We start from the raw sequence: 23856 nt of genomic DNA, 5'->3' as shown, positions 1-23856 counted from the left end.
GTGAAAGTTGAATTTTCTTCATCCATAGAAGCCCCACTGGTTGTTCTTGAGACCTTGAGTGACATTGAGGTCGAAGAGCAGGGAAGTGCTACCTTCACCTGTAAACTTTCAAAGCAAGGGGGTCAAGTCACCTGGAGAAAAGGCACAGCCCTCCTGAAACCCAGTACTAAGTACAAGATGAACGTCTCTGGAGATGTTTCACAGCTGGTAATCAAGAAGCTGGAGTTGGAAGATGCAGGGACATATGAATGTGACACAGGGACTGTGAAGAGCCAAGGAAAACTAATGGTGAAAGGTGAGGAGATTCTTTATTTGATTTGTAGAGTGCTGCTGCAAACATGTTGTGTTTTAATTTGTTTTGGTTTTTGATATTTGTCTGAAAAAACAAACTTGTTGCAACACATGAATAACGAAATCAACAAATTACATTCCTTCAAATATCAACACTTCCTCTGATTTCCTTGCTAATTCGACAACTATTCCAGTGGGAAGATCATTAAGAAACACAAATGTCCGTGTCATTACAAGCATGGCTTAACATTTGTTCGTAATAATGCGCAGTTGTTTGTCTGTCCGTCCATCTGTCTGTCAAATTGTAACATTCCATTGCACCCATTGGGTGGACAGTTCGCCTGACTCCTCCCCCAATTTCAATCTGAACTCGAGGGCTGCGATCAGAGACCGCTGTTGGTTCATGGTATTGCCAATTCGTAATATTGATAGCACTTGAAAAATAATTCTACCAAAAAGTGGGACACCACTGTAGTGAAATTATACCAAGGTGAACCCAGGGGTGCTCGCTACGGAAGGGGCTGTCTATAAGACCCGCGGCCAGCCGGGGCGTGCGGACACTTCGGCGGGACTCCCTGTGACATTATCCTGTAGTCTAACGGTATGTACGCCCCTAATGCTGCGCTGACGATGCGCTGTGCTAACCATTTGTTATATGGTAACTTCCATTGTTGTTCTTGAAGTGCTCTGATTTAATGCCTATTGCTGCGTGTATTGTTACAGAATGTATCAACGATCTGAATGATATTAAAGCCTACGCAGAGGTAAAGTCGTGTCTGTGTTTGATTTTCACGACATTTAATATCATTCATTTCGCCGAATGGCTGACAACCACAAGATGATCGTGGTTCCGCTTCTCGGAGCCGACCCGCAAGCTGAAGGATCTGCATCGGAATTTGCTCACTGGCTCAACACGCTGCAGAATTACTTCGCTGCTCACGTGACAGAGCCAACCGCTGCGATGAGGCTGTCCGTGTTACAGTCCAAGGTCCATCACACGGTGTACAAGACCATTGCTCGATTTGAGACGTATGCTACGGCCCTGGCCGAGTTGAAGCGACTCTACATAAAGAAACGGAGCGCTGTGCACGGTCGGCATCAGCTCTCCCAGCGACGGCAACAACCGTCTGAGTCGATCGATCGATTCGCGCAGGAGCTGCGCTACCTATTGGCAGACTGCGTGCAGGACGTTCGGACTCACGAGCAAGTGCAAGACGATTTGCTCCGAGATGCATTCATATCCGGAATTAGTTCTGGGGTCTTGCGGCTCCGTCTCTTGGAGGTCGCGGAGCTGACATTTACAGAAGCACTACGGCTGGCACGTGTCTACACTGACGCTCGAGAACAAATGACCGCATATGATCACCCACGAGTCGTGGCGGGGACCTCGCAACTCGCGCGACCCGAGAGAGCGACCGCCGAGGAAACGGAGGAGGACCCGACCCCCACGACGGCCGACACTCTGGGTGCTCCGGGAGCGGACTCCGCAGCCGGCCTCACCGCGGCCGCCGCTGCCAGGCCACGGCCTGCCCGGTATGCAAAATGTTATTTTTGTGGCAATCGGCAGCATCCCCGCTCTGAATGTCCAGCCCGTGAGGCAACATGTCACCTCTGCTCTACCAAAGGCCACTTTGCAAAAGTCTGCAGAAAGGCCGCTCGGGGCACGCATTCCCGAGCGACCTTGAATGGGCTCATCGCTGAGCCAACGGATCGCGCACCGGACGGGGCGCCGTGCACAGCTTTGATGAGCCGCTCTCCTCCTCGCGGGCCTCTGGCTTCTTGCCCGACCTTGGTGAGATACGTCGGGCCGCCGAAACAAATGGCGCGATCACGACCGGTCACAGAGCATCCAACCTTGACTGGCTTTCAAACGCCTACTTCAAACAGGCGACATGCTCCTACTTTGGAAATGCCTCTCGAAGTGCGGCAAACGCAGCACGTGACTCGAGCGCCATCTGATGACAGCTTTTGCGAATTACATGCTCCCCCTTTGGCATGTCAATCTGCAGATGGCAGAAATCTTTCTCACGTGGCTCGAGCGCCATCTCATGGTAGCTTTTGCGAATTACATGCTCCCCTTTTGCCATGTCAATCTGCAGATGGCAGAAATCTTTCTCACGTGGCTCGAGCGCCATCTCATGGTAGCTTTTGCGAATTACATGCTTTGGCATATGACTCTGCAGATGGCAGAGATCTTTCTCCCGAGGCTCGAGCGCCATCTGGCGGCTGCTCTCACGACCATCCCACACCCACTCTGGCAAATGGAACTACCGATGAGCCAACTGACTTCAATGCTCCTGCTGAGGCCCGAAGGATTGCTGCCGGCGTGGGATCCACCCGCGAGGCGCGATCTTCTCGCCCGGCCGGAACTATACCTGCCGGGTCTGCCGGCCTAGCGCAGGCCTTCATTCCGCTCACAGTCGCGGGCGTTGTTGCGCAAGCTCTGATTGATACGGGATCCACGGACAGTTTTATTGATCAGCGACTCGTGCATCAACATGGGTGGCCGGTTCTCGGGACAACCCGCCGGATCTTTATGGCTTCTCAGGGACTTCGGTTGAGCACTAAAGGGGCGTGTCGATTGAAACTTGTGATAAATGGCCGCACGTTCCCGGACGTGTATCTCATGGTATTACCGGCCTTATGCGCTGACGTTCTGTTAGGACTTGATTTCCTTAAGCGGCATGGTCGTTTGGAAATAGACTTCGGTGGGCCGGACACGCTCGCTGTGTGTGCCCTCGCTCAAATGGACATGGAGCCACTCTCACTGTTCCCCAACCTGACCACTGATTGTACCCCTGTAGCCATCAAATCGCGGCGCTACTCTCGCGCGGACGCGCAATTCATTGCGGAAGAAACGGCCCTGCTCTTGAAGGACGGTATCATAGAACACAGTAGGTCACCGTGGCGGGCTCAAGTCTTAGTGGTGCGGAGTGAGGCCCACCGCAGGCGAATGGTAATCGACTATTCGCAAACGATTAATCGTTTTACACAACTGGACGCCTACCCATTACCGGGGATGGACGCCCTAGTACGCCAGGTGGCCCTGTATTCCGTTTATAGCACACTCGATCTACGTAGTGCGTATCATCAAGTCCCCATCTCTAGGGCCGATCGCATCTTTACAGCCTTTGAATCGGGTCAGCGGTTGTACCAGTTTACGAGACTTCCCTTTGGGGTAACGAACGGCGTCGCTTGTTTTCAGAGAGCTATGGATGACCTCATTGCAAAGGAGCATTTGACCGATGTCTTTGTCTATCTGGACAATCTTACGGTTTGTGGGCATGACCAGGCGCATCACGACGCTAATCTAAAACGCTTCCTCGAGGTCGCGCGGAAATATCGCTTAACCATGAATGCGGCGAAGTGTCAATACTCTCTACGCACGGTAGACCTTTTGGGGTACACCGTGACCCATCGCTCCGTCTCTCCAGATAAGGAGCGTCTGCGCCCTTTGCTCGATATGGCTCCGCCTAGCGATCGGGCTTCGCTGAAACGCGCCCTGGGGCTGTTCGCCCACTACTCAAAGTGGGTGCAAAATTTCTCCGCTAAGCTCCGCCCCCTCGTGGCCTGCGACACTTTCCCCTTGGGCCCGGCCGCCCTGGCGGCCTTCGAGGGCCTTAAAGTCGACATTGCTGGCGCCGCTGTCGCAACGATTGACGAGAGTGCCTCTTTCGTTTTGGAGAGTGATGCCTCGGATCATGCGATAGCGGCGACTCTCTCCCAAGGAGGCCGCCCTGTGGCTTTCTTCTCGCGGACTCTCACCTCCGCCGAGCGGAGGCATTCGTCTGTCGAAAAGGAAGCGTACGCGATCGTCGAATCAATTCGGCGATGGCGTTCGTACCTGCTTGGGCGGAGATTCCAAATCATCACGGACCAACAGAGTGTTGCGTTTATGTACGACACCTTACATGCTCAGCGCATTAAGAATGAGAAAATCACCCGCTGGCGTATTGAACTCGCCGACTTCTGCTACACCATCAAATACCGCCCGGGGAAGGATAACCTGGTCGCTGATGCCTTATCAAGGCCGGCCACTTGCGCGGGGATCGTATCTTTGGAGGGGCTGCGCACTTTGCACAGCACTATGTGTCATCCCGGGGTAACGCGCTTCGCGCACTTTGTGCGCGCGGGCAATCTGCCGTACTCGATGGAGGACATCCGCCGCATCTGCCGTGATTGCGCCATCTGTGCGGAACTCAAACCGCGTTTTTATAGCCCCCCTCTGGGGACACTCGTTAGGGCTACTAGACCGTGGGAGCGCTTGGCGATGGACTTCAAAGGGCCGCTGCCAATGTCGAGCAACTCTCGCTATCTGCTCACTATCGTCGATGAGTATTCCCGATTCCCCTTTGCTTACATGTGCGGGGATATGTCGGCTGCCACGGTTATTCGGTGCCTGCAGAATTTGTTTTCTATGTTCGGGTATCCGGCCTACGTGCATACCGATCGGGGTGCGGTGTTCCTGTCCCAGGAAGTGAGGGGCTACTTGCTCCAACATAACGTCGCTTCGAGCTACACCACCCCGTACCGGCCCCAAGCTAATGGACAGATCGAACGCTTTAATGGGATTATATGGCGGGCCGTCATGCTAAGCCTCCGGACCCTCGGCCGAGGCCTCGATAAATGGGCGTGGTCGCTGCCTGCCGCTCTAAACTCGATCCGGGGGCTCCTATGTACTGCCACCAACCAGACTCCTCACGAACGACTGTTCCACCACCCTCGTAGCTCCGGCAGTATCCAGTCTTTACCCAGCTGGCTCGCTGAACCGGGGCCCGCCTATCTCAAACGAGCGGTTCGCACTAGCAAGTACGACCCCCTTGTTGACAAGGTGCAGGTCCTCCAGGCTAATCCAGAGCATGCCCGCGTGTTAACGGCGGATGGCCGCGAGTCTACTGTCTCCGTACGCCATCTCGCCCCTTGTGGGGACGACGACAGGGATACCGACGAACCCGTCTACGAGTCTATGGACTCTATCGAAGCTTCCCCTATGGAGCTACCGCTGTTACTCCCGTCGTCCCCCGCCCCTGTGCCCGACGGCGCGGGGGCGCCCCCTCCGACTCCAACCTCCGGCGGCTATTCCGACGCGGGGGACTCCGGGCTAGGGGACGCCGTGCCCGGTAGTTTCCGAACACGAACTGGCCGGGAGGTTCGCCGCCCCGACCGCTACGGGTGGACCGACTGACGTGGATTGACGTAACCCTTTGGTTTATTGCTGATGCTTGCTTGCAGACTGCCGAGCGGTAGTATAGTTTTAACGACGGGGAGAATGTAGTGAAATTATACCAAGGTGAACCCAGGGGTGCTCGCTACGGAAGGGGCTGTCTATAAGACCCGCGGCCAGCCGGGGCGTGCGGACACTTCGGCGGGACTCCCTGTGACATTATCCTGTAGTCTAACGGTATGTACGCCCCTAATGCTGCGCTGACGATGCGCTGTGCTAACCATTTGTTATATGGTAACTTCCATTGTTGTTCTTGAAGTGCTCTGATTTAATGCCTATTGCTGCGTGTATTGTTACAGAATGTATCAACGATCTGAATGATATTAAAGCCTACGCAGAGGTAAAGTCGTGTCTGTGTTTGATTTTCACGACAACCACATCACCAAGACTAAAAACAATGCCTCCCTCCGGGACCGATAAAAATCACATGGCTGCCATGTTGGTGCTTACAGCTTTGCGAAGCCCATGACGTCTTCATAGCTGTCATATTCACAATCGCCATGCTCTCTCTATAAGTTTTCCCTTCATTGTTAAATGACCAAAGCTACAGTTAAAAGGATTTTGAGCTGATAGGCATCACGGGCCTTGTCAAGATAGGCCTCAGCGATCGCGGCAGCGGTCTGTTGGCTATATCTCAAGCAGGGCTTTTACCATGGTCGTTGCACAAGTGCTTGCTCTTATTTCCAATTATTTTCTCGTAACTGACTCGACCAGGGACCATAGAACCCATGTCTTTGTCTCAGGACTTCCCTGAAACCTGCGATATTGTGCAATAAATCATCCGTCATTATTTACTTTTATTGATGTATACTTATGCATCAGGAAGAAGATAATTGGTTTCGGGTCGTTTATTGGCACAGTCTGCTCATGGTCACTTGAGATTTGCAATGCCACGCGATTTCCACATATGTCGTGGGGATTGTGAATTGGACAGGTGACCGCGATGGGTTGTTGTGAAGTAGGTGGTCGCATGACACGGGAGGGGCAAGCGTTAACTATTCCGCTGTTTCAATGTGGGAGTGTCTGTTTGTTTTTATGAGCAAGAGAATAGTAAGGAGGGGAGGATAGACATTGGGTTTGGAGGGGGAGAGGAGAGTGAAGATTGGACAAAGTTGGGAGAAGGAGTTTGACGCTTTGGGGGGAGGGAAGGTTAAGGACTGTCAGTTATTTTGAGGAGTTATGGAGGGGGGGCTATGAAGGGGCTATGAAGGGGCTTTAAAGCCTTCGAGTTTGGATGGAATTGACGCCTTAGAGCTGGGATGGGAGGACGAATACTTGGGGTCGGGTAGTGGGGGCAGGGGGGGTTGGGGGGGGGGGGTGGCGGAGGGAAAGGATTGGACAGATTTTTAGGAGAGTTGTGTGGGGGGAGTGGGTGTAGGGATGGTGTGTTAAGGCTTTGAGTGGAGGAGCGGATTGTTGCCTTTAGGGTTGGGTGGAGGTGAGTGAGGACTTGGGTTTGGGAGGTGGGGGTTGATGACTTGGGGTTTGGGAGGTCTGGTTGGTAACTTGGGGTTTGGAGGGGCGAGGGGAAGAGTTGAGGATTCTGTTACGTGGTCCCCTCGGTGACTACCTGGTCTCGGTGACCCCCGGACCGTGAGAGGAACTTCGCCAGAAACTGGTATTATATATGCGCTTTCGCAACGCAATCCCTATGAATTCCACCCAAGAGAAAACTGATGTTCAATGATATATTTCAATGGTAATGATACCATACAATTTCAATGATACAATCAAGGATATATTCCCCGAGCAATCCACAATCCACAATTCACACTCAACAATTAATCCCCTCGATGATTAAGATGGCCATCTTACATACGTGTGTCCCCTTTTGTACTCACGACCCCCTTTGGTCTCTGTCCCTCACAATGTCTCTGGGCCCCTCCTGACCAAGATGATGGTCGGTTCGCCGCACTCGGGCGGTTGAACGAACCCCGGGTGGACGTTTTTCCACCGGGCATGTATCGTACCGGGAACCACGGCTGCAGCCCCCTCCTGGCCACGCGAAGCGGGTACTGTAAAGCAGGCAAAAGCCACACGCCGCTTGCAACGCGTGTTAGGCCCCAACGTGCGACCCGTACGCGTCTTTGTAGATGGTGCCGCGAACGGTGCCAGACGCTGGGTCGGTGCACGGCCCCACGGCAGCTTGACGTGTCCACCGGGTAAGTACCCGTCCCGGTAACTCCTCTCGCCAGACGGGCTTGTGAACGCCGCTTTTCCACACGGCTCAATATCGATCCCACCTCTCGTCGGAGCGGGGCGAGGAAGAAGAATCCTCGTCGCTTCTCTCGACCTCATGTCTTTCTTCTTCCGTTTCCGGTCTCTTTTTCCAGAAGGGCTCCTGACCCTCCAACCACAACAACCCTTAATCGACTACACATTGATAAGCAAAGACCTGAATAGTAATGCACATACATTCCCATAAATATGTAACACTCCCCCCCTTCAAGAAAGAAAGTTTGAACCCAGCGAAAACTTTCTTTGCCGGCCAACTTGGATAAACAAACCAGATAACTCAACCCCCCCCACATTATCAGTTCCCCCCGGGCACAGTTATCACTTAAAAATAAAGCAACAAAATTTCACCACAACCCCCCCAGATTAACTCACTCTGGACAAAGCGTCCGCCACGACATTGTCCCAGCCCCGTACATGTTCAATTTCCAAGTTGAACCCCTGCAAAGCCAAACTCCATCTCATCAACCTCTGATTTTTATTTTTCATTCTTTGAATGAAGGTTAAGGGGTTGTGATCCGTAAAGACCTTTATGGGAAAGGACGTGATTCCTAAATACACCTCATAATGTTGAAGCCCTAGCAGGAGAGCCAGGGTCTCTTTCTCCACGGTGGCATAATTTGCCTGATGTTTATTGAACTTTTTGGAGTAGTAGCACATGGGGTGGTCCACCCCATCCTCATCTTCCTGTAACAAGACCGCTCCAGCCCCCACATCGCTTGCATCTACGGCCAACTTGAAAGGTGCTTGAAAGTCCGGAGCGGTTAGGACCGGAGAGCTCATTAGTATCGCTTTGACATGGGCAAAGGCCGCCTGACATTTGCCATCCCAAACGAATGGGGTCTCCTTTCTCAACAAACTCGTTAAAGGGGCTACCACATCCGAAAAATTCTTACAGAACCGCCGGTACCACCCCGCCATACCTAAAAATCTCATCAGCTCTTTCTTCCCCTTTGGGACTTGGAAGCGATCGATAGCTTCTACCTTGGCGGTCACTGGTTGTACCTGACCCTGCCCTACTACATGGCCGAGGAACACTACCTGTGCTCTTACAAACTCACTCTTGGCTAAGTTGATGGTCAGACCTGCCTCGGACATCGTCTGAAAAAATGCATGGATTTGCTTAATGTGGTCTTCCATGGTCATGGTGTGGATGATTACATCATCCAGATATGCCTCCACCCCCTCCAGGTCTGCAATGAGCCTATTAATCAGTCGTTGAAATGTAGCCGGCCCGTTCTTCAACCCAAAAGGGAGGACCTTGTACTGATATAACCCATTCGGAGTGACCAAAGCTGAGATTTCTTTGGCTCTATCGGTAAGAGGGATCTGCCAATACCCTTTCAGCAAGTCAAATTTGGTAACAAATTTAGCTGGGCCTATTCGATCAATACAGTCGTCAATCCTCGGGAGCGGATAGGAGTCGGTCTTGGTCACTGCATTCACCCGTTTTAAATCTGTACAACACCGGAAGCTGCCATCGGGTTTCGGAACCAACACACATGGGGAGCTCCATTCACTGTTGCTTGGTTCGATGATGTCATTGTCCAACATATATTGCATCTCCTTCCGAAGATACTCCATCTTCACCGGGTTCATCCGATAGGGGTGTTGTTTCACTGGAGTGGCCTCCCCCACCTCGATATCATGATATACTAAGTCCGTACGACCAGGTACATCTGTGAACAAATGTTTAAATTCGAACATTAGGCTGGACAGTTGTCCTTGCTGTTCCCTTGTTAAATGACCTAACTTCTCATCCAAATGACTCAACACTTCGGTGTTCGTCAATTTGGGGCAGGCCTGGTCATCCAAGTTATCAAACTTCACACCGGCGTTTCCGTCCATTTTCACCGGTACGACAGGTGAGACAGGAACTACGTCTTCCACCGGTTCCCTCTCATGATATTTCTTCAGTCGGTTGACATGACACAACTGTCGCTTTTTCCGTCGGTCGGGAGTGGTCACCACGTAGTCTGTCTCATTCACCCTCTCCTCCACTGCATAAGGACCGAAATATCTAGCCTGGAGTGGCTGACCTGGAACGGGCAGCAATACTAACACCCGGTCCTGAGGACTGAAATTCCTTATCTGCGAGGTCTTGTCATGTCTCTCCTTCATTTTCCCCTGGGCCATTCTCAAGTTCCGTCGTGCCACATCACATGCCTTTGCCAATCGGTGTTTCACTGTGGACACATACTCCACCATCGGTGTCCGGGACTCCTGTAGTAACCACTGTTCTTTCACCAATTTCAACGGTCCCCGCACTGCGTGTCCAAACACCAGTTCAAACGGACTGAATCCCAAGGAATCTTGCACGGACTCCCTCGCCGCAAACAACAATAGGGGTATCCCTTCATCCCAATCCTTGGCACATTCAAAACAATACGTTCGGATCATATTCTTTAAAGTCTGGTGAAACCTTTCCAGGGCCCCTTGGCTCTCGGGATGGTATGCGCTGGATCTTACTTGTTCCACCCCCAACAGGTGTACCACTTGCTGGAAAAGTGTGGACATGAAATTGGAACCCTGATCAGATTGGATGACCTTAGGTAGACCAACCAAAGTGAAAAATTTAATCAAGGCCTTTGCAATAACTGCCGCCGTTATTTTCCTCAGAGGCACTGCCTCGGGGAACCTGGTGGATGCGCACATGATGGTCAGTAAGTATTGATGTCCAGCTTTGGTTTTGGGTAAAGGGCCCACACAGTCCACAATGACTCGGCTGAATGGCTCTTCAAAAGCTGGAATTGGCTTTAACGGGGCGGGTGGGATTTTTTGATTCGGCTTTCCCACCAGCTGACAAGAATGGCAGGACTTGCAGAACTCCGCCACATCCCGTCGCAATCCCGGCCAGAAAAAATGTACCAATATCCTGTCACAGGTCTTGTTCACTCCCAGGTGCCCGGCCCAAGGGGTCTCATGTGCCAAACTCAATATCTCCTTCCGGTACAGCGGTGGCACCACAATCTGATAGTGAACTTTCCACTCATCGTCTGCGGGCACCTCCGGTGGCCTCCATTTCCTCATTAGGGTTTCCCCCTTCATGAAATACCCCACAGGTATCTTCGTAGCCTCTTCTTCCGTAACGGCTTTCTCAATTAACCTCTGGATCTCCGAGTCTTCGTGTTGCTCTTCCACTAGTCTCCTTCGGACCAGCGCGGTTTGCTCCACTTCGTTCCCCGCGGTCTCCGACGGACACTCCACGTCCCCTTTCGTTCCAGACGCTACCATTTCTCGAAATTCCTGGGAATCCCTCCCCTGGTTATTTCCCTTTTCCGAGTTGTCTTCCCGTACCTCTAAGGGTTCCAACTCCCCCTCTCTTTCTTCCTCCTTCTCTTCCGCGTGCTTTCTACCCATAGCCCGAGTCACTGCACAGGATGGAAAGATACCCGGAATCTCCATCTCTAACCGAGTGGTGTTATTTTTCTTACTGGGCTTGTCCACCATTATTGGATTACCCGAAACTCGCCCCCCGGCCAAATCATTCCCGATAATAAAAGAGATTCCCTCCACAGGAAGAGTGGCTTGTAAGCCTACGGTGACCGGCCCTGATACCAACTCAGAACTCAACTGGATGACATGAAGCGGAGCTTTAACATAGCCCCCGACCCCCTGTAAAAGCACACTAACCCCAGTTGCCGTCTTCTCCGACAATGGCAAAATGCCCTCCAGCATCGACGATTGGTGGGCTCCTGTGTCCCTCAATACCCTAACTGGCTTCTGGTTACTCGGGTCGCCATCCAGCGACACGAACCCCTCTGAAATGAAATGTTTGTAGCCCTCCTGAACAAGGTTCTCCCGGGACACCGTACCTTTGACAGGGGAATCTTCCCCCAGCTCTGCTCTCCAAGAATGATTTCTCACACTTGCCAGTGCATTCGGAGTCGCACTAGACTGATTCCGTTCCGGGTTCTCCCTTTTCCGGAGGTAACATTGGGACATCAAGTGTCCAGTTTTATGGCAAAAAGCACAAGTAGGCCCGGGGGAGAACCTCGGGGTCGGCCTTGAGCCCCCCGAAAAACAAGTTTGTCTTGGGCCCGTAGCCCTCTGATTTCTAACAGTTGGGGTATCATAGTTGTCCCCATAATCATCTCGAGGCCGCCGCCATGTAAGGTCGTTCTCCGCACCGGGTGTTCCATAACTCCCCTGCTGAAGTCTAGGCGAGGAGTTAGGTTTGTGGACCCCTATTCGGTGGGTTAAGGCATACTCATCTGCCATGGTGGCTGCGTCCCACAACTTTGGTACTTTCTTTTCCTGCAGGTACACTTTGATGTCCTCGTGGACACACTGCTGAAATTCCTCCACCAGGATCAAGTCACGCAATGTTTCGAAGTCTTTCCCGACTCCTTTTGACTCACACCACCGATCAAACATGTTTTCTTTCACTCTGGCAAACTCCACATGGGTCTCACTCTCCCTCTTCCTGGCATTCCTGAATTTTTGCCTGTAAGCTTCCGGAACCAACTCATAGGCTTTGAGGATGTGCTTCTTCAGTACCTCATAATCTGCACATTGGTCCATTGGTAACGCCGAATAAATCTCTTGAGCTTTTCCCACCAGCACACTTTGCACTAGTATGGTCCAGGCCTCCTCCGGCCAGTTTAATTGTCGAGCCACTTTCTCAAAGTGTGGAAAAAATTTCGCGACTTCCTTTTCACTGAACGGTGGAACCAGCCTCACATGTCTGCCCACATCCCAGGTTTTCTGGTTAGGTGTCGACCCCGTCAGCAAGGGTGGTGCCTCTCCCCGTTCTCTCATTAACTCCAGCTCCTTGAATTTAATTTCCTACCGAAGCTCCATGTCACGTTCCTTTAATTCCCTTTCTGCTTTTCTCTCCTCTGCTTCGAGTTCCCTTGCAGCTCTCCTCTCCTCTGCTTGTTTCTCTTCTCTCCTCTCCTCTGCTTTCCTTTCTTCTTCTGCTCTTTCCTTTTCTGCTTTCCTTTCTTCTTCTTTTAACCTTTCCTGGAGTTCTCGTTCCACTCTCCTTTCCTGTGCTTGTTTCTCTTCTCTCCTCTCTTCTGCTTTCCTTTCTTCTTCTTTTCTTTCCTTTTCTGCTTTCCTTTCTTCTTCTTTTAACCTTTCCTGGAGTTCTCGTTCCACTCTCCTTTCCTCTGCTTGTTTCTCTTCTCTCCTCTCTTCTGCTTTCCTTTCTTCTTCTTTGATCCGTTCCTGGCTCCGTAATTGCAACTCCAGTTTCCGGAGCTCAACGTCTTCTGGTTCTTCGGGTAGCCACTCCCAGGCTAACTCGTCCCATGTTCCTAATCCCACCATAGATTGTATCACCGTGGCCTGCAACTCTGCCTTCCTCAAATTAGTTCGGACCTCCAAGTTAAAATGTTTGGCCAATTTCAAGAGGTCCGACTTTAGTAACGCTTGGAACTGTGCCTCACTCGGGGTTACCGCAAAGTTCTGTGCCACAAACGCCATGGTGCCTATCGTTAACACCTGTTAACCTTCACCCAATACTTTACCCCCAATTTCCCCAAAAATTTACCAATTAATACTTAATTAATAAATTTTAATTAATAAAAATATTATTTTATTATTTTATACAATTTTAGATCCCGGACGTAGACCCAATTGCGAATCCGCAAATCGTAATTTGGATGAGCCCCCAATTCTGTTACGTGGTCCCCTCGGTGACTACCTGGTCTCGGTGACCCCCGGACCGTGAGAGGAACTTCGCCAGAAAGTGATATTATATATGCGCTTTCGCAACGCAATCCCTATGAATTCCACCCAAGAGAAAACTGATGTTCAATGATATATTTCAATGGTAATGATACCATACAATTTCAATGATACAATCAAGGATATATTCCCCGAGCAATCCACCATCCACAATTCACACTCAACAATTAATCCCCTAGATGATTAAGATGGCCATCTTACATACGTGTGTCCCCTTTTGTACTCACGACCCCCTTTGGTCTCTGTCCCTCACAATGTCTCTGGGCCCCTCCTGACCAAGATGATGGTCGGCTTCGCCGCACTCGGGCGGTTGAACGAACCCCGGGTGGACGTTTTTCCACCGGGCATGTATCGTACCGGGAACCACGGCTGCAGCCCCCTCCTGGCCACGCGAAGCGGGTACTGTAAAGCAGGCAAAAGCCACACGCCGCTTGCAACGCGTGTTAGGCCCCAATGTGCGACCCGTACGCGTCTTTGTAGATGGTGCCGCGAACGGTGCCAGACGCTGGGTCGGTGCACGGCCCCACGGCAGCTTGACGTGTCCACCGGGTAAGTACCCGTCCCGGTAACTCCTCTCGCCAGACGGGCTTGGGAACGCCGCTTTTCCACACGGCTCAATATCGATCCCACCTCTCGTCGGAGCGGGCGAGGAAGAAGAATCCTCGTCGCTTCTCTCGACCTCGTGTCTTTCTTCTTCCGTTTCCGGTCTCTTTTTCCAGAAGGGCTCCTGACCCTCCAACCACAACAACCCTTAATCGACTACACATTGATAAGCAAAGACCTGAATAGTAATGCACATACATTCCCATAAATATGTAACAATATGAAGTCATATTTTACATTGTTCGGGTGTTACGCCAGTCCCTGCTCATGATAATGTGAATGTTTGATGCTCCATCAATAGAGGTGCAGGTGATGGTGCTTGAAGGTTTGGTGGAGCAGGAAGTTGAGGAGCAGGGCAATGCCACCTTGAGGTGTCAGTTGTCCAGGGCTGCCCAAAGTGTGACTTGGAGAAAAGAAAGACAACTTATTCACCCTTGCAGCAAGTATGACATGAGAATGGAGGGCAATGAGGCAAGTCTTGTCATCCGAGAACTACAGCCTGAAGACACAGGAGTTTACCATTGTGAGACAGGAGATGATAACACGTCAGCCTCACTCACTGTGAAAGGTAAGATGATTGATGCTACAAATGTTTTCGATGTTAACAATAATGATGAGAAAGATATAGCTCCTCCAGCTTTCAATATTTGTGGCAATTTATTTTCTTCATTCATAGAAGCCCCACTGGTTGTTCTTGAGACGTTGAGTGATATTGAGGTCGAAGAGCAGGGAAGTGCTACTTTCACGTGTAAACTTTCAAAGCAAGGAGGTCAAGTCACCTGGAGAAAAGGTACAACCCTGCTGAAACCCAGTACTAAGTACGAGATGAACGTCTCTGGAGATGTTTCACAGCTGGTAATCAAGAAGCTGGAGTTGGAAGATGCAGGGACCTATGAATGTGACACAGGAACTGTGAAGAGCCAAGGGAAACTAATGGTGAAAGGTGAGGAGATTCTTTATTTGATTTGTCGAGTGCTGCCAGGAACATGGTGGGTTTTATTTGTTTTGGGTTTTGACATTTGTCTTAATAAAACAAACTTGTTTTTGCATGAATAATGTAATTAATAAATTCGATGCCTTCACATGTCAACACTTCATCTGATTTCCTTGCTCTATGGATATACCCGCATTACATTGGGAGGTTGATTAAGAAACAACAATGTCCGCGGCATTACAAAACTGGCAAAAAACCCTTGTTTGTTATCATAATCCTTATAACAATATGCTTGTTCGTCTGTCCGTTTTAACATTGTGTTCCACCCATTGGTTGGACATTTTCCCTGACTCCACCCACTATTTCAACTTGATCTAGAGGGCTGGGATTGGCAATCACTCATGGTTCTCAGTATAGCGAACTCCGAATAATGGTAGCCCTCGAAATTTTGTCTCATTTTAAAGACAAGCTTCTCTGTTTGTTTTTTCCTCAAACAAGCGGGACACCACGGCCCGAGATTAAACACTTAATGCCTTCCTCTGGGAACCATAAAAATCATCCGGCCGCCATGTTGGTGCTTACTGCTCTACAAAACAAAAGACACCTTCGTATATGTCATATTCACAATCGTCATGCCCTCCCTGTAAGTTTTCCCTTCAGTGTAAAATGACCAAATCGACAGTTAAAAGGATTTTGAGCTAATAGGTGTGACAGGCCTTTTGAAGGTAGGCCTCAGAGATTGAGGCAGCGGTCGGTTGTCTATACACCACCCAAATAGCGATGTGGCATTCTCTCAAACAGGGCTTTTACCGCAGAGGTTATGCAGGGTCCTTGCTATTATTTCCGACTATTTTCTCTAAAACGACTGTCGAGGAAGAGTGTACACTGATCGAATGTCCACACCTCAAGAACAATGTCAAAGATTTAATTCACTGGAGAAGACTCACTCGAATATATAATAAGGAGTACAACACAGTTTAATAGTACTATGCCGGCTTATTCAACAGGACTCAACACAACGTATCCAGCAAATCTTCTGCCCGATTCGGTTGCATCTTGTCTTTTGTCGTGTTTTGTTGAGACAAAAGGAATTCTTCTGTAGTTTGAGGCGTCAGACTGAACGACGAGGGGTCAGACAAGGGGTCAGGGATTTGAGACAAGTTGTCCCCATCAACATGGTAAAACATCTGTTGTTCATTCAACTCAAGCCATTTAAGGTAATCTTTAAAGATGAAATAAAAAACACATGGTGTTTTGCCGTGCCGGCGCCAGACGTTGTTCTTTACATGTGCCTTCTTTTCACAGATTACCAATGTAGTCTTTATTCCTTAGTATTACACACTACAGCAACACACAATATCTACAGGGTGAGCCAGAAATATGGTTATTTTTAACACTCATGTAAAGGTAATGAGTTGTATTTCAAAACAAATTCTGACAAGAAAGTGAAGTGCATAACATGCCATTTATTTGTGGAAAGAACATCTCGGAGATGCGCACCATTTCGTCTGACACATTCCTTCAATCTTGGACGTCAATTATATTCATGACGTTCTGCAACATGGCCATGTCAATATCATTGATTTCGCATCTGATGTTCATCTTGGCTTACTTCCTGGACAGTTTGAATTTTATGGGGATAAAAGTTAAAATCCTTGTGCAATATGCGGCGTAGTGATGTGTGAGATATTTTTAAGGCTGATGCATTCTTTTGGCTGGAGCGATGCGGACGTCTCAAAACTGACTCCCTTACACACTCAATGTTTTGTGCCGTTCTTACTGATTTGGGTGATCACGTCGGTTTCTCTTTTAAAGTTAAACCGGTCCTCTCAAACTTCTGAACCCATAACTTGATAGCACGAACAGACGGCACATTTCCATGATGTTGAACATTGAAATGGAGTTTGAATTGACGTTGTGCAGCAGTTGCACGATCATTATTCTTGTAAAAAGCTTTGATAGCGAAAGCGCGTTCTTCACCCGACCAGTTCCACATGGTTACTCAAGTGTTTTCCAAAAAAAAACGAAATCAGTAAAAAAGAACAATAATAAAATTGCATGTTATGTACTTCAATATCATGAATTAATTTATTTTGAAATACAATTTTTTATTTCCTTCGGACGAATTTCAAAAATGACTTTCTGGCTCACCCTGTGTAATTCATAATGTAGATTACTGAAAGATTTATCACTAAGTATGTTTTTCACTTTATTGGCATTCCATATTCCAAAGATTATAATACTGCTATGCATCACGATTTGTATTACACAGCAACATCCACGTTCCCTAGCTATCATGAAATTGCACAGAGTAAGAACAGATTTGAGCAGGATGCAAGTGATAACTCACCTACGCCATAGAAGAGGGACGTTTCAATGGAATCAGAAGTCCATGCGGACTTCCACACTACTCATCCAGGAACTATAAAACCCATGTCATTTTTTAAGGTCTTTTTCCAGGACTTCCGAGAATCTCACGAAATTGTGAAGGAAAACCTCAGTCATTATTTATTTTTAACAATGTGTAGATATGCATCAAGAGAAGGATAATTGTTTATGGATAGCTTATTGGCACAATTAGCCTGCTCATGGTGACCTGGGAGTTGCAATGTCACGTGGTTTCCTCATATCTCGTGGGAATGTGAGTTTGACAGGCGATTATGATGGGTTTCTGAGTGATTGGAGAATGTGAAATATTCTGGAGTTGTGGTGGGGGATGGGAAGGGGATTTGAAGGCTTGAAGCGGGGATGGGATTGACGCCTTCGGGTCGGGAGGGGAGGATGAAGACTTGGGGTTTGTGTGAGGGGGGAGGGGAGCAAAGAATGCAGAGAGGAGGGTTGTGGTGGGAGGTAGGGGGGGAGGACAGCATTTGAAGGCTTTGAGTGGAGGAGCAGATTGATGGCTTTATGGTTGGGAGGGGAGGGTGTGGACTTGGGTTTGGGAGGTTGAGGTTGATGATATGGTGTTTGGGAGGTGGGGTTGTTAACTTGGAGCTTGTGAGGGGGGAGAGAGTTGAGGTCTTGAAGTCACATTTTACATTGTGTGGATGCTCCATGGGTTCTTGCTGCTAATAATGTGAATGTTTGATTCTCCATCAATAGAGGCCCGAGTGCTGGTGCTTGAAGGCTTGGTGGAGCAGGAAGTTGAAGAGCAGGGCAATGCCACATTGAGGTGTCAGCTTTCCAGGGCTGCTCAAAGTGTGACTTGGAGAAAAGGAAGACAACTTATTCACCCTTGCAGCAAGTATGACATGAGAATAGAGGGCAATGAGGCAAGTCTTGTCATCCAAGAACTACAACCTGAAGACACAGGAGTTTACCATTGTGAGACAGGAGATGATAACACGTCAGCCTCACTCACTGTGAAAGGTAAAATGATGCCACAAATCATTTAGTAGTTAACAATAATGATGATGAGAATGATGTCGCTCTTCCATCTTTAAATATGTTGTGACAGTTTAATTTTCTTCATCCACAGAAGCCCCACTGGTTGTTCTTGAGACCTTGAGTGATATTGAGGTCGAAGAGCAGGGAAGTGCTGCCTTCACCTGTAAACTTTCAAAGCAAGGAGGTCAAGTCACCTGGAGAAAAGGTACAAGCCTCCTGAAACCCAGTACTAAGTACGAGATGAAGGTGTCTGGAGATGTTTCACAGCTCGTAATCAAGAAGCTGGAGTTGGAAGATGCAGGGACCTATGAATGTGACACAGGGACTGTGAAGAGCCAAGGAAAACTAATGGTGAAAGGTGAGGAGATTCTTTATTTGATTTGTAGAGAGCTGCCAGGAACATGTTGGGTTTTAATTTGTTTTGGGTTTTGACATTTGTCTTCATAAAACAAACTTGTTTCTGCATGAATAATGTAATCAACAAATTCGATGTCTTCACATGTCAACACTTCATCTGATTTCCTTGCTCTATGGATATACCTGCATTACATTGGGAGGTTTATTAAGAAATAACAATGTCCGCGGCATTACAAAACTGGCAAAAAACACTTGTTTGTAATCATAATCCTTATAACAATATGCTTGTTCGTCCGTCCGTTTGTCTGTCTGTTTTTAACATTGTGTTCCACCCATTGGTTCGACATTTTCCCTGACTCCACCAACTGTTTCAACCTCAACGAGAGGGCTTGGATCGGCAATCGCTCATGCTTCTCAGTATAGCGAACTCCTAATAACGGTAGCACTTGTAATTTTGTCTCATTTTAAAGACAAATGTATTGTTTGTTTGTTTTCTCAAACAAGCGGGACACCACGGACTGAGATTTAACATTTAATGCCTTCCTCTGGGAATAATAAAAATCATACGGCCGCCATGTTGGTGCTTACTGCTCTGCGAATCCAAAGACACCTTCGTTGATGTCATATCATATTCACAATCGTCATGCCCTCCCTACAAGTTTTCCCCTCAGTGTAAAATGACCAAAGCGACAATTAGGATTTTGAGCTTATAGGCGGTTACAGGCCTTATGAAGGTAGGCCTCAGAGATTGAGGCAGCGGTCAGTTGTCTATACACTGCCCAAATAGCGATGTGGAATTCCCACACTCAGAGCGTTTACCGCAGAGGTTATGCAGGGTCCTTGCTATTATTTCTGACTGTTTTCTCGAAAACGACTCAACCAGGAACCGTAAAACCCATGTCATTTTTAAGGACTTTGTCCAGGACTTCCGAGAATATCGCGAAATTGTGAAGGAAAACCTCAGTCTAAGGTGCGGTGCACACACGATTCGTTTGCAAGAAGGTAGGCCACAACACGTTGTACAAACTGAAATGCTTTATTAACAGATCGCATGTAAGCACTGGGCGGGCTCGACATTAGAGCCCGCATATATGTCCCAAGGCCACGCCTTGCCCCCGGGCGTGGCCGGTCGGCCGAAAGGCGGAGCTGGTATCTCAGTTCCACCCTGCGCCTCGTGACGCCTTTGCTCCGGGCGTGGCCCGAGCTGAGCTTCCACGCCCGGACACTCGCGCCACCCACTGGTGCGCGGAATTATTGCCCACTGGCATTGTGTCTGCCACACGTGCCCCCCCCAGAATTCCCGCGCACCTGAAGGGTGAGCTTGCGGGGAAGCCGGATGACCCGGCTGAAACGCCCTCTGGCGATGCGTGCAGGGCTGGGGGGTAGCGGGATGGCTGGGATGGGGGTGCTGGGGGTCTGCCCGCCAGGGGGCGGCCTCGACACGGAGGCAGAGCTGCTTGCGGGGGGTGGTCCAGGTCGAGGTGCGCCGGCTTGAGGCGGTCCACGGAGATACGATCCGGAGTACCGCCGATGTCCATGGTGAAATGCTTGTCCCCGGTCTCCAGCACGCGGAAGGCCCCGTCGTACGGGGGCCGCAGCGGTGCCCGGTGGGCGCCGTGCCTGACAAAAACGTAGTCCGCCGTGCGAAGCTCCGGGGCGACGTGGGAGGACGGGCAACCGTGGTGTGCCGTCGGCATCGGGGCGAACCTCCTGGCGGTCTCCTGGAGGGTGGAGCGCTGTTGCGCCACGGACCAAGGGGCCGTGGAGTCGGGGATAAATTTGCCCGGTACCCGCAGTGGTTGCCTGAAGACCAGCTCCGCCAAGTACGCGCGCAGGTCGTCCTTGGGCGCCGTCCTGAGGCCCAGCAAGACCCAGGGGAGCCTGTCGGCCCAGCTGCCGTCGCGGAGGCTGGCCCGGAGCGCGGCCTTCATTGCGCGATAGAAGCGCTCACACAGGCCATTGGCCTGGGGGTGGTAAGCTGTGGTGCGGTGCAGCTTGACGCCGAGGCCTTGCGCCACTGCTCCCTAGAGCTCCGAGGTGAACTGGGGGCCGCGGTCGGACGAGATGTCCGAGGGGGCGCCGAACCGAGCAACCCACGAGGCGATGAAGGCTTGCGTGACGTCAGCCGCAGCCGTCGCTGCCAATGGCACGGCCTCCGGCCACCGGGTGGTGCGGTCCACCATGGTGAGGAGGTGGGTGAAACCCCGCGAGGGGGGCAAAGGTCCCACCAAGTCGACGTGGACGTGGTCGAACCGACGCTCGGGCACCGTAAACGGGGCCAACGGGGCCAACGGGGCCTGGGTGTGGCGGTGGACTTTCGCGCGCTGGCACGCGAGGCACGTCCTGGCCCAGTCGCGGACGTTCTTCCTGAGGCCATGCCAGACGAACCTTGCCACGACGAGCTTCTGGGAGGCCTTTGAGCCCGGGTGGGACAGGCCGTGGATGGCGTCAAAAACTGGGCGCTTCCAGCCAGCGGGCACGATGGGGCGAGGCCGGCCGAGGGAGACGTCGCACAAGAGGGCAGTGCCCATGACGTCGAACGGCACCTCGGTGATGCGGAGGCCCATGACAGCGGTCCGCAAGGCCTGGACGCCGGGGTCGGCGGTCTGGTCCTCCGCCATCCGGGCATAATCGATCCCGAGGTGGACCGCGTTTGCGACGGACCGGGAAAGGCAATCCGCCACCAGGTTGTCCTTACCCGCAACGTGACGGATGTCCGTCGTGTACTCGGACACGGCAGAGAGGTGACGTTGCTGCCGGGCCGACCACGGCTCGGCGACCTTGGCCATCGCGAAAACAAGGGGCTTGTGATCAACGAAGGCCGTGAACGGACGGCCCTCGAGCAGATGGCGGAAGTGTCGGACCGCCAGGTGGAGCCCGAGCAGCTCGCGGTCGAAGGTGCTGTATCGGCACTCGTGCGGGCGGAGCTGACGGCTAAAAAACGCCAGCGGCTGCCAAGCACCACTCACCCACTGCTCGTGCACTGCGCCCACCGCGTAGTCCGACACGTCGGTGGTGAGGGCGATTGGTGCATCGGGCGCCGGGTGCGCCAGCATGGTGGTGTTGGCCAAGGCCAGCTTTGCGCCCGCAAACACCGCGGCCATTTGCTCCGACCAGGCGATGTCACCTTTGCCCGGCTTCCCCCGGAGGGCCTCGTGCAGGGGGCGCAGGAGCTGGGCAACGCGGGGCACGAAGCGGTGATAAAAATTCACCATGCCCAGGAAATCCTGGAGCCCCTTGATCGTGCGGGGGCACGGGAAATTCCTGACCGCCTCCACCTTGGCCGGTAAAGGGATGGCCCCGTGCCTGGTGATGCGGTGCCCCAAGACGTCGATGGCGGTGACGCCGAAACGGCACTTCGCGGGGTTGATTATCAGGCCATGCTGGCCCAGGCATTTGAAGAGCATGCGGAGGTGGAGCAGGTGCTCCTCCCGGGATGCGTTCGCGACTAGGATGTCGTCCAGGTAGCGTAGATGAAAGACAAGTCACGCAAGACGCTGTCCATGAGCCGCTGGAACGCCTGGGCTGCATTTTTGAACTCAAAGAGGCCGAAAGGTGTGATGACGGCCGTCTTTGGTACATCGTCTGGTTGTACGGGGACCTGGTGGTAGCCCCGGATGAGGTCCACCTTGGAGAAAATGGTCGTTTTCGCCAACCGGGCGGAAAAGTCCTGAATATGCGGGACCGGGTAGCGGTCGGGGGTGGTGGCGTCGTTGAGCCGGCGGTAGTCACCGCACGGCCGCCATCCGCCGCTGGGCTTGGGCACAATGTGCAGAGGAGAGGCCCATGCGCTGTTGGAGCGCCGTACGATGCCCAGCCGCTCCAGTGTGGCGAACTCCGCTTTCGCCACGGCGAGCTTCGTGGGGTCGAGGCGGCACGCCCAGGCGTAGACCGGTGGTCCGACGGTGGGGATATGGTGCTCCACCCCGTGTTTAACGGCCACCGCTGAAAAGGTGGGCCGCGTGAATGCCGGGAAACTGGCGAGGAGGCGGGTAAACTCGTCCGCTGCCGGAAGCGTACAGACTAACTTCGCCGGGACGGAACCGCTCAGGAAGCCGCTTGGTAAGCCGCTTGGTGAGCCGCTCAGCGAGCTGCTCAACGAGCCACTCAGCGAACAAGCGAGCGAGCTGAAGGTTTCGGCCTGGACAAGGCGTCGACGCTTAACGTCCACCAACAGCCCATTCGCACAAAGGAAGTCCGCACCGAGCAGGGCCATTGGCACGCTGGCAGTGACGAACGACCATTTGAAGCGCTGCCCTCCGAAACGCAGCGAGAGGCAACGCTTCCCGAATGTGCGGATGGGTGTTCCGTTGGCAGCGAGCAAGGCGGGGCCCCGGCCCGCGGCTTGCTTGTCGGACGCGGAGACAGGGAGGACGCTTACCTGTGCTCCCGTGTCGCACAGAAAACGACGACCAGACGAGGTGTCTGTGATGAACAGGAGGCTGCCGGAATGGCCGACGCTCATGGCCGCAAGTGAGCGCCGGCCCGGTCGTTTCCTGACCCGTCGAAAGAACACGGCGGGCGGCACGCTCTAGCCTTGCGGACGAACCTGGCATGATAGTAGCACCATGTTTGCGGTGGCGGCTGCCGCGTCGGCCGTGCCGGCGGCGGCGGTGGTGGTGGCGGCGGCAGTCGTGGGCGGGGCGTAGCAGCGGCCACGAGGGAATCAGGGGGCGCTGTAGCCTCCGCACCGGGATCCACTACGGCAGCACCGTACACCGACCGCGTGTCGCAGGCCACGAAAAATTTGTCCGCCTCTCCGGCCAGGGCGCGGGGTTCCGTTAAGTTCGAACCGGCCAGCGCGAACCGCACCTGCGTAGGTAGCTTGCGGAGGAAAAGCGCGCGGAAAAGGAAATCCGGGCGCTGGTCTCCAAGAAGGGACAATAAAAAATCCATCCAAACAGACGGTCGTGTGTCGCCAAGGGCGGGAAGGTCCAGGAGGCGGTCGGCGCGTTCAGCCACTGTGAGCCCCAACGTGGCGAGGAGAAGACGTTTGAGCGCCTCGTACTTGTGGGCACCCGGCGGGCACCGAAGGATGGACATGACGCGGGCGGCAGTACCGGGCCCGAGGGCGGCGACCACGTGGTAGTACATGGTGTCGTCCGCCGTGATGCCTCGGAGCTGGAATTGA

At 51.9% G+C, this 23856-nt stretch overlaps 1 protein-coding gene across 1 annotated transcript in view; it reads left to right on the top strand.

Moving 5' to 3' along the window:
• OBSCN (obscurin, cytoskeletal calmodulin and titin-interacting RhoGEF) overlaps nt 1–23856 on the top strand; it is a 377067-nt gene that overhangs the window by 162779 nt on the left and 190432 nt on the right. The window contains exons 35-39 of the mRNA XM_078780751.1: nt 29–295; nt 14349–14615; nt 14724–14990; nt 18084–18350; nt 18460–18726. Coding sequence (XP_078636877.1) covers nt 29–295; nt 14349–14615; nt 14724–14990; nt 18084–18350; nt 18460–18726 — 1335 coding nt within the window. The remainder of the gene's footprint in view (nt 1–28; nt 296–14348; nt 14616–14723; nt 14991–18083; nt 18351–18459; nt 18727–23856) is intronic.

This window comes from Myxine glutinosa, chromosome 6 (genome assembly GCF_964187855.1).
Source record: "Myxine glutinosa chromosome 6, kmMyxGlut1.1, whole genome shotgun sequence".
In the NCBI taxonomy this organism is placed as follows: domain Eukaryota; kingdom Metazoa; phylum Chordata; class Myxini; order Myxiniformes; family Myxinidae; genus Myxine; species Myxine glutinosa.
This window is presented reverse-complemented; position numbering and strand designations above follow the sequence as displayed.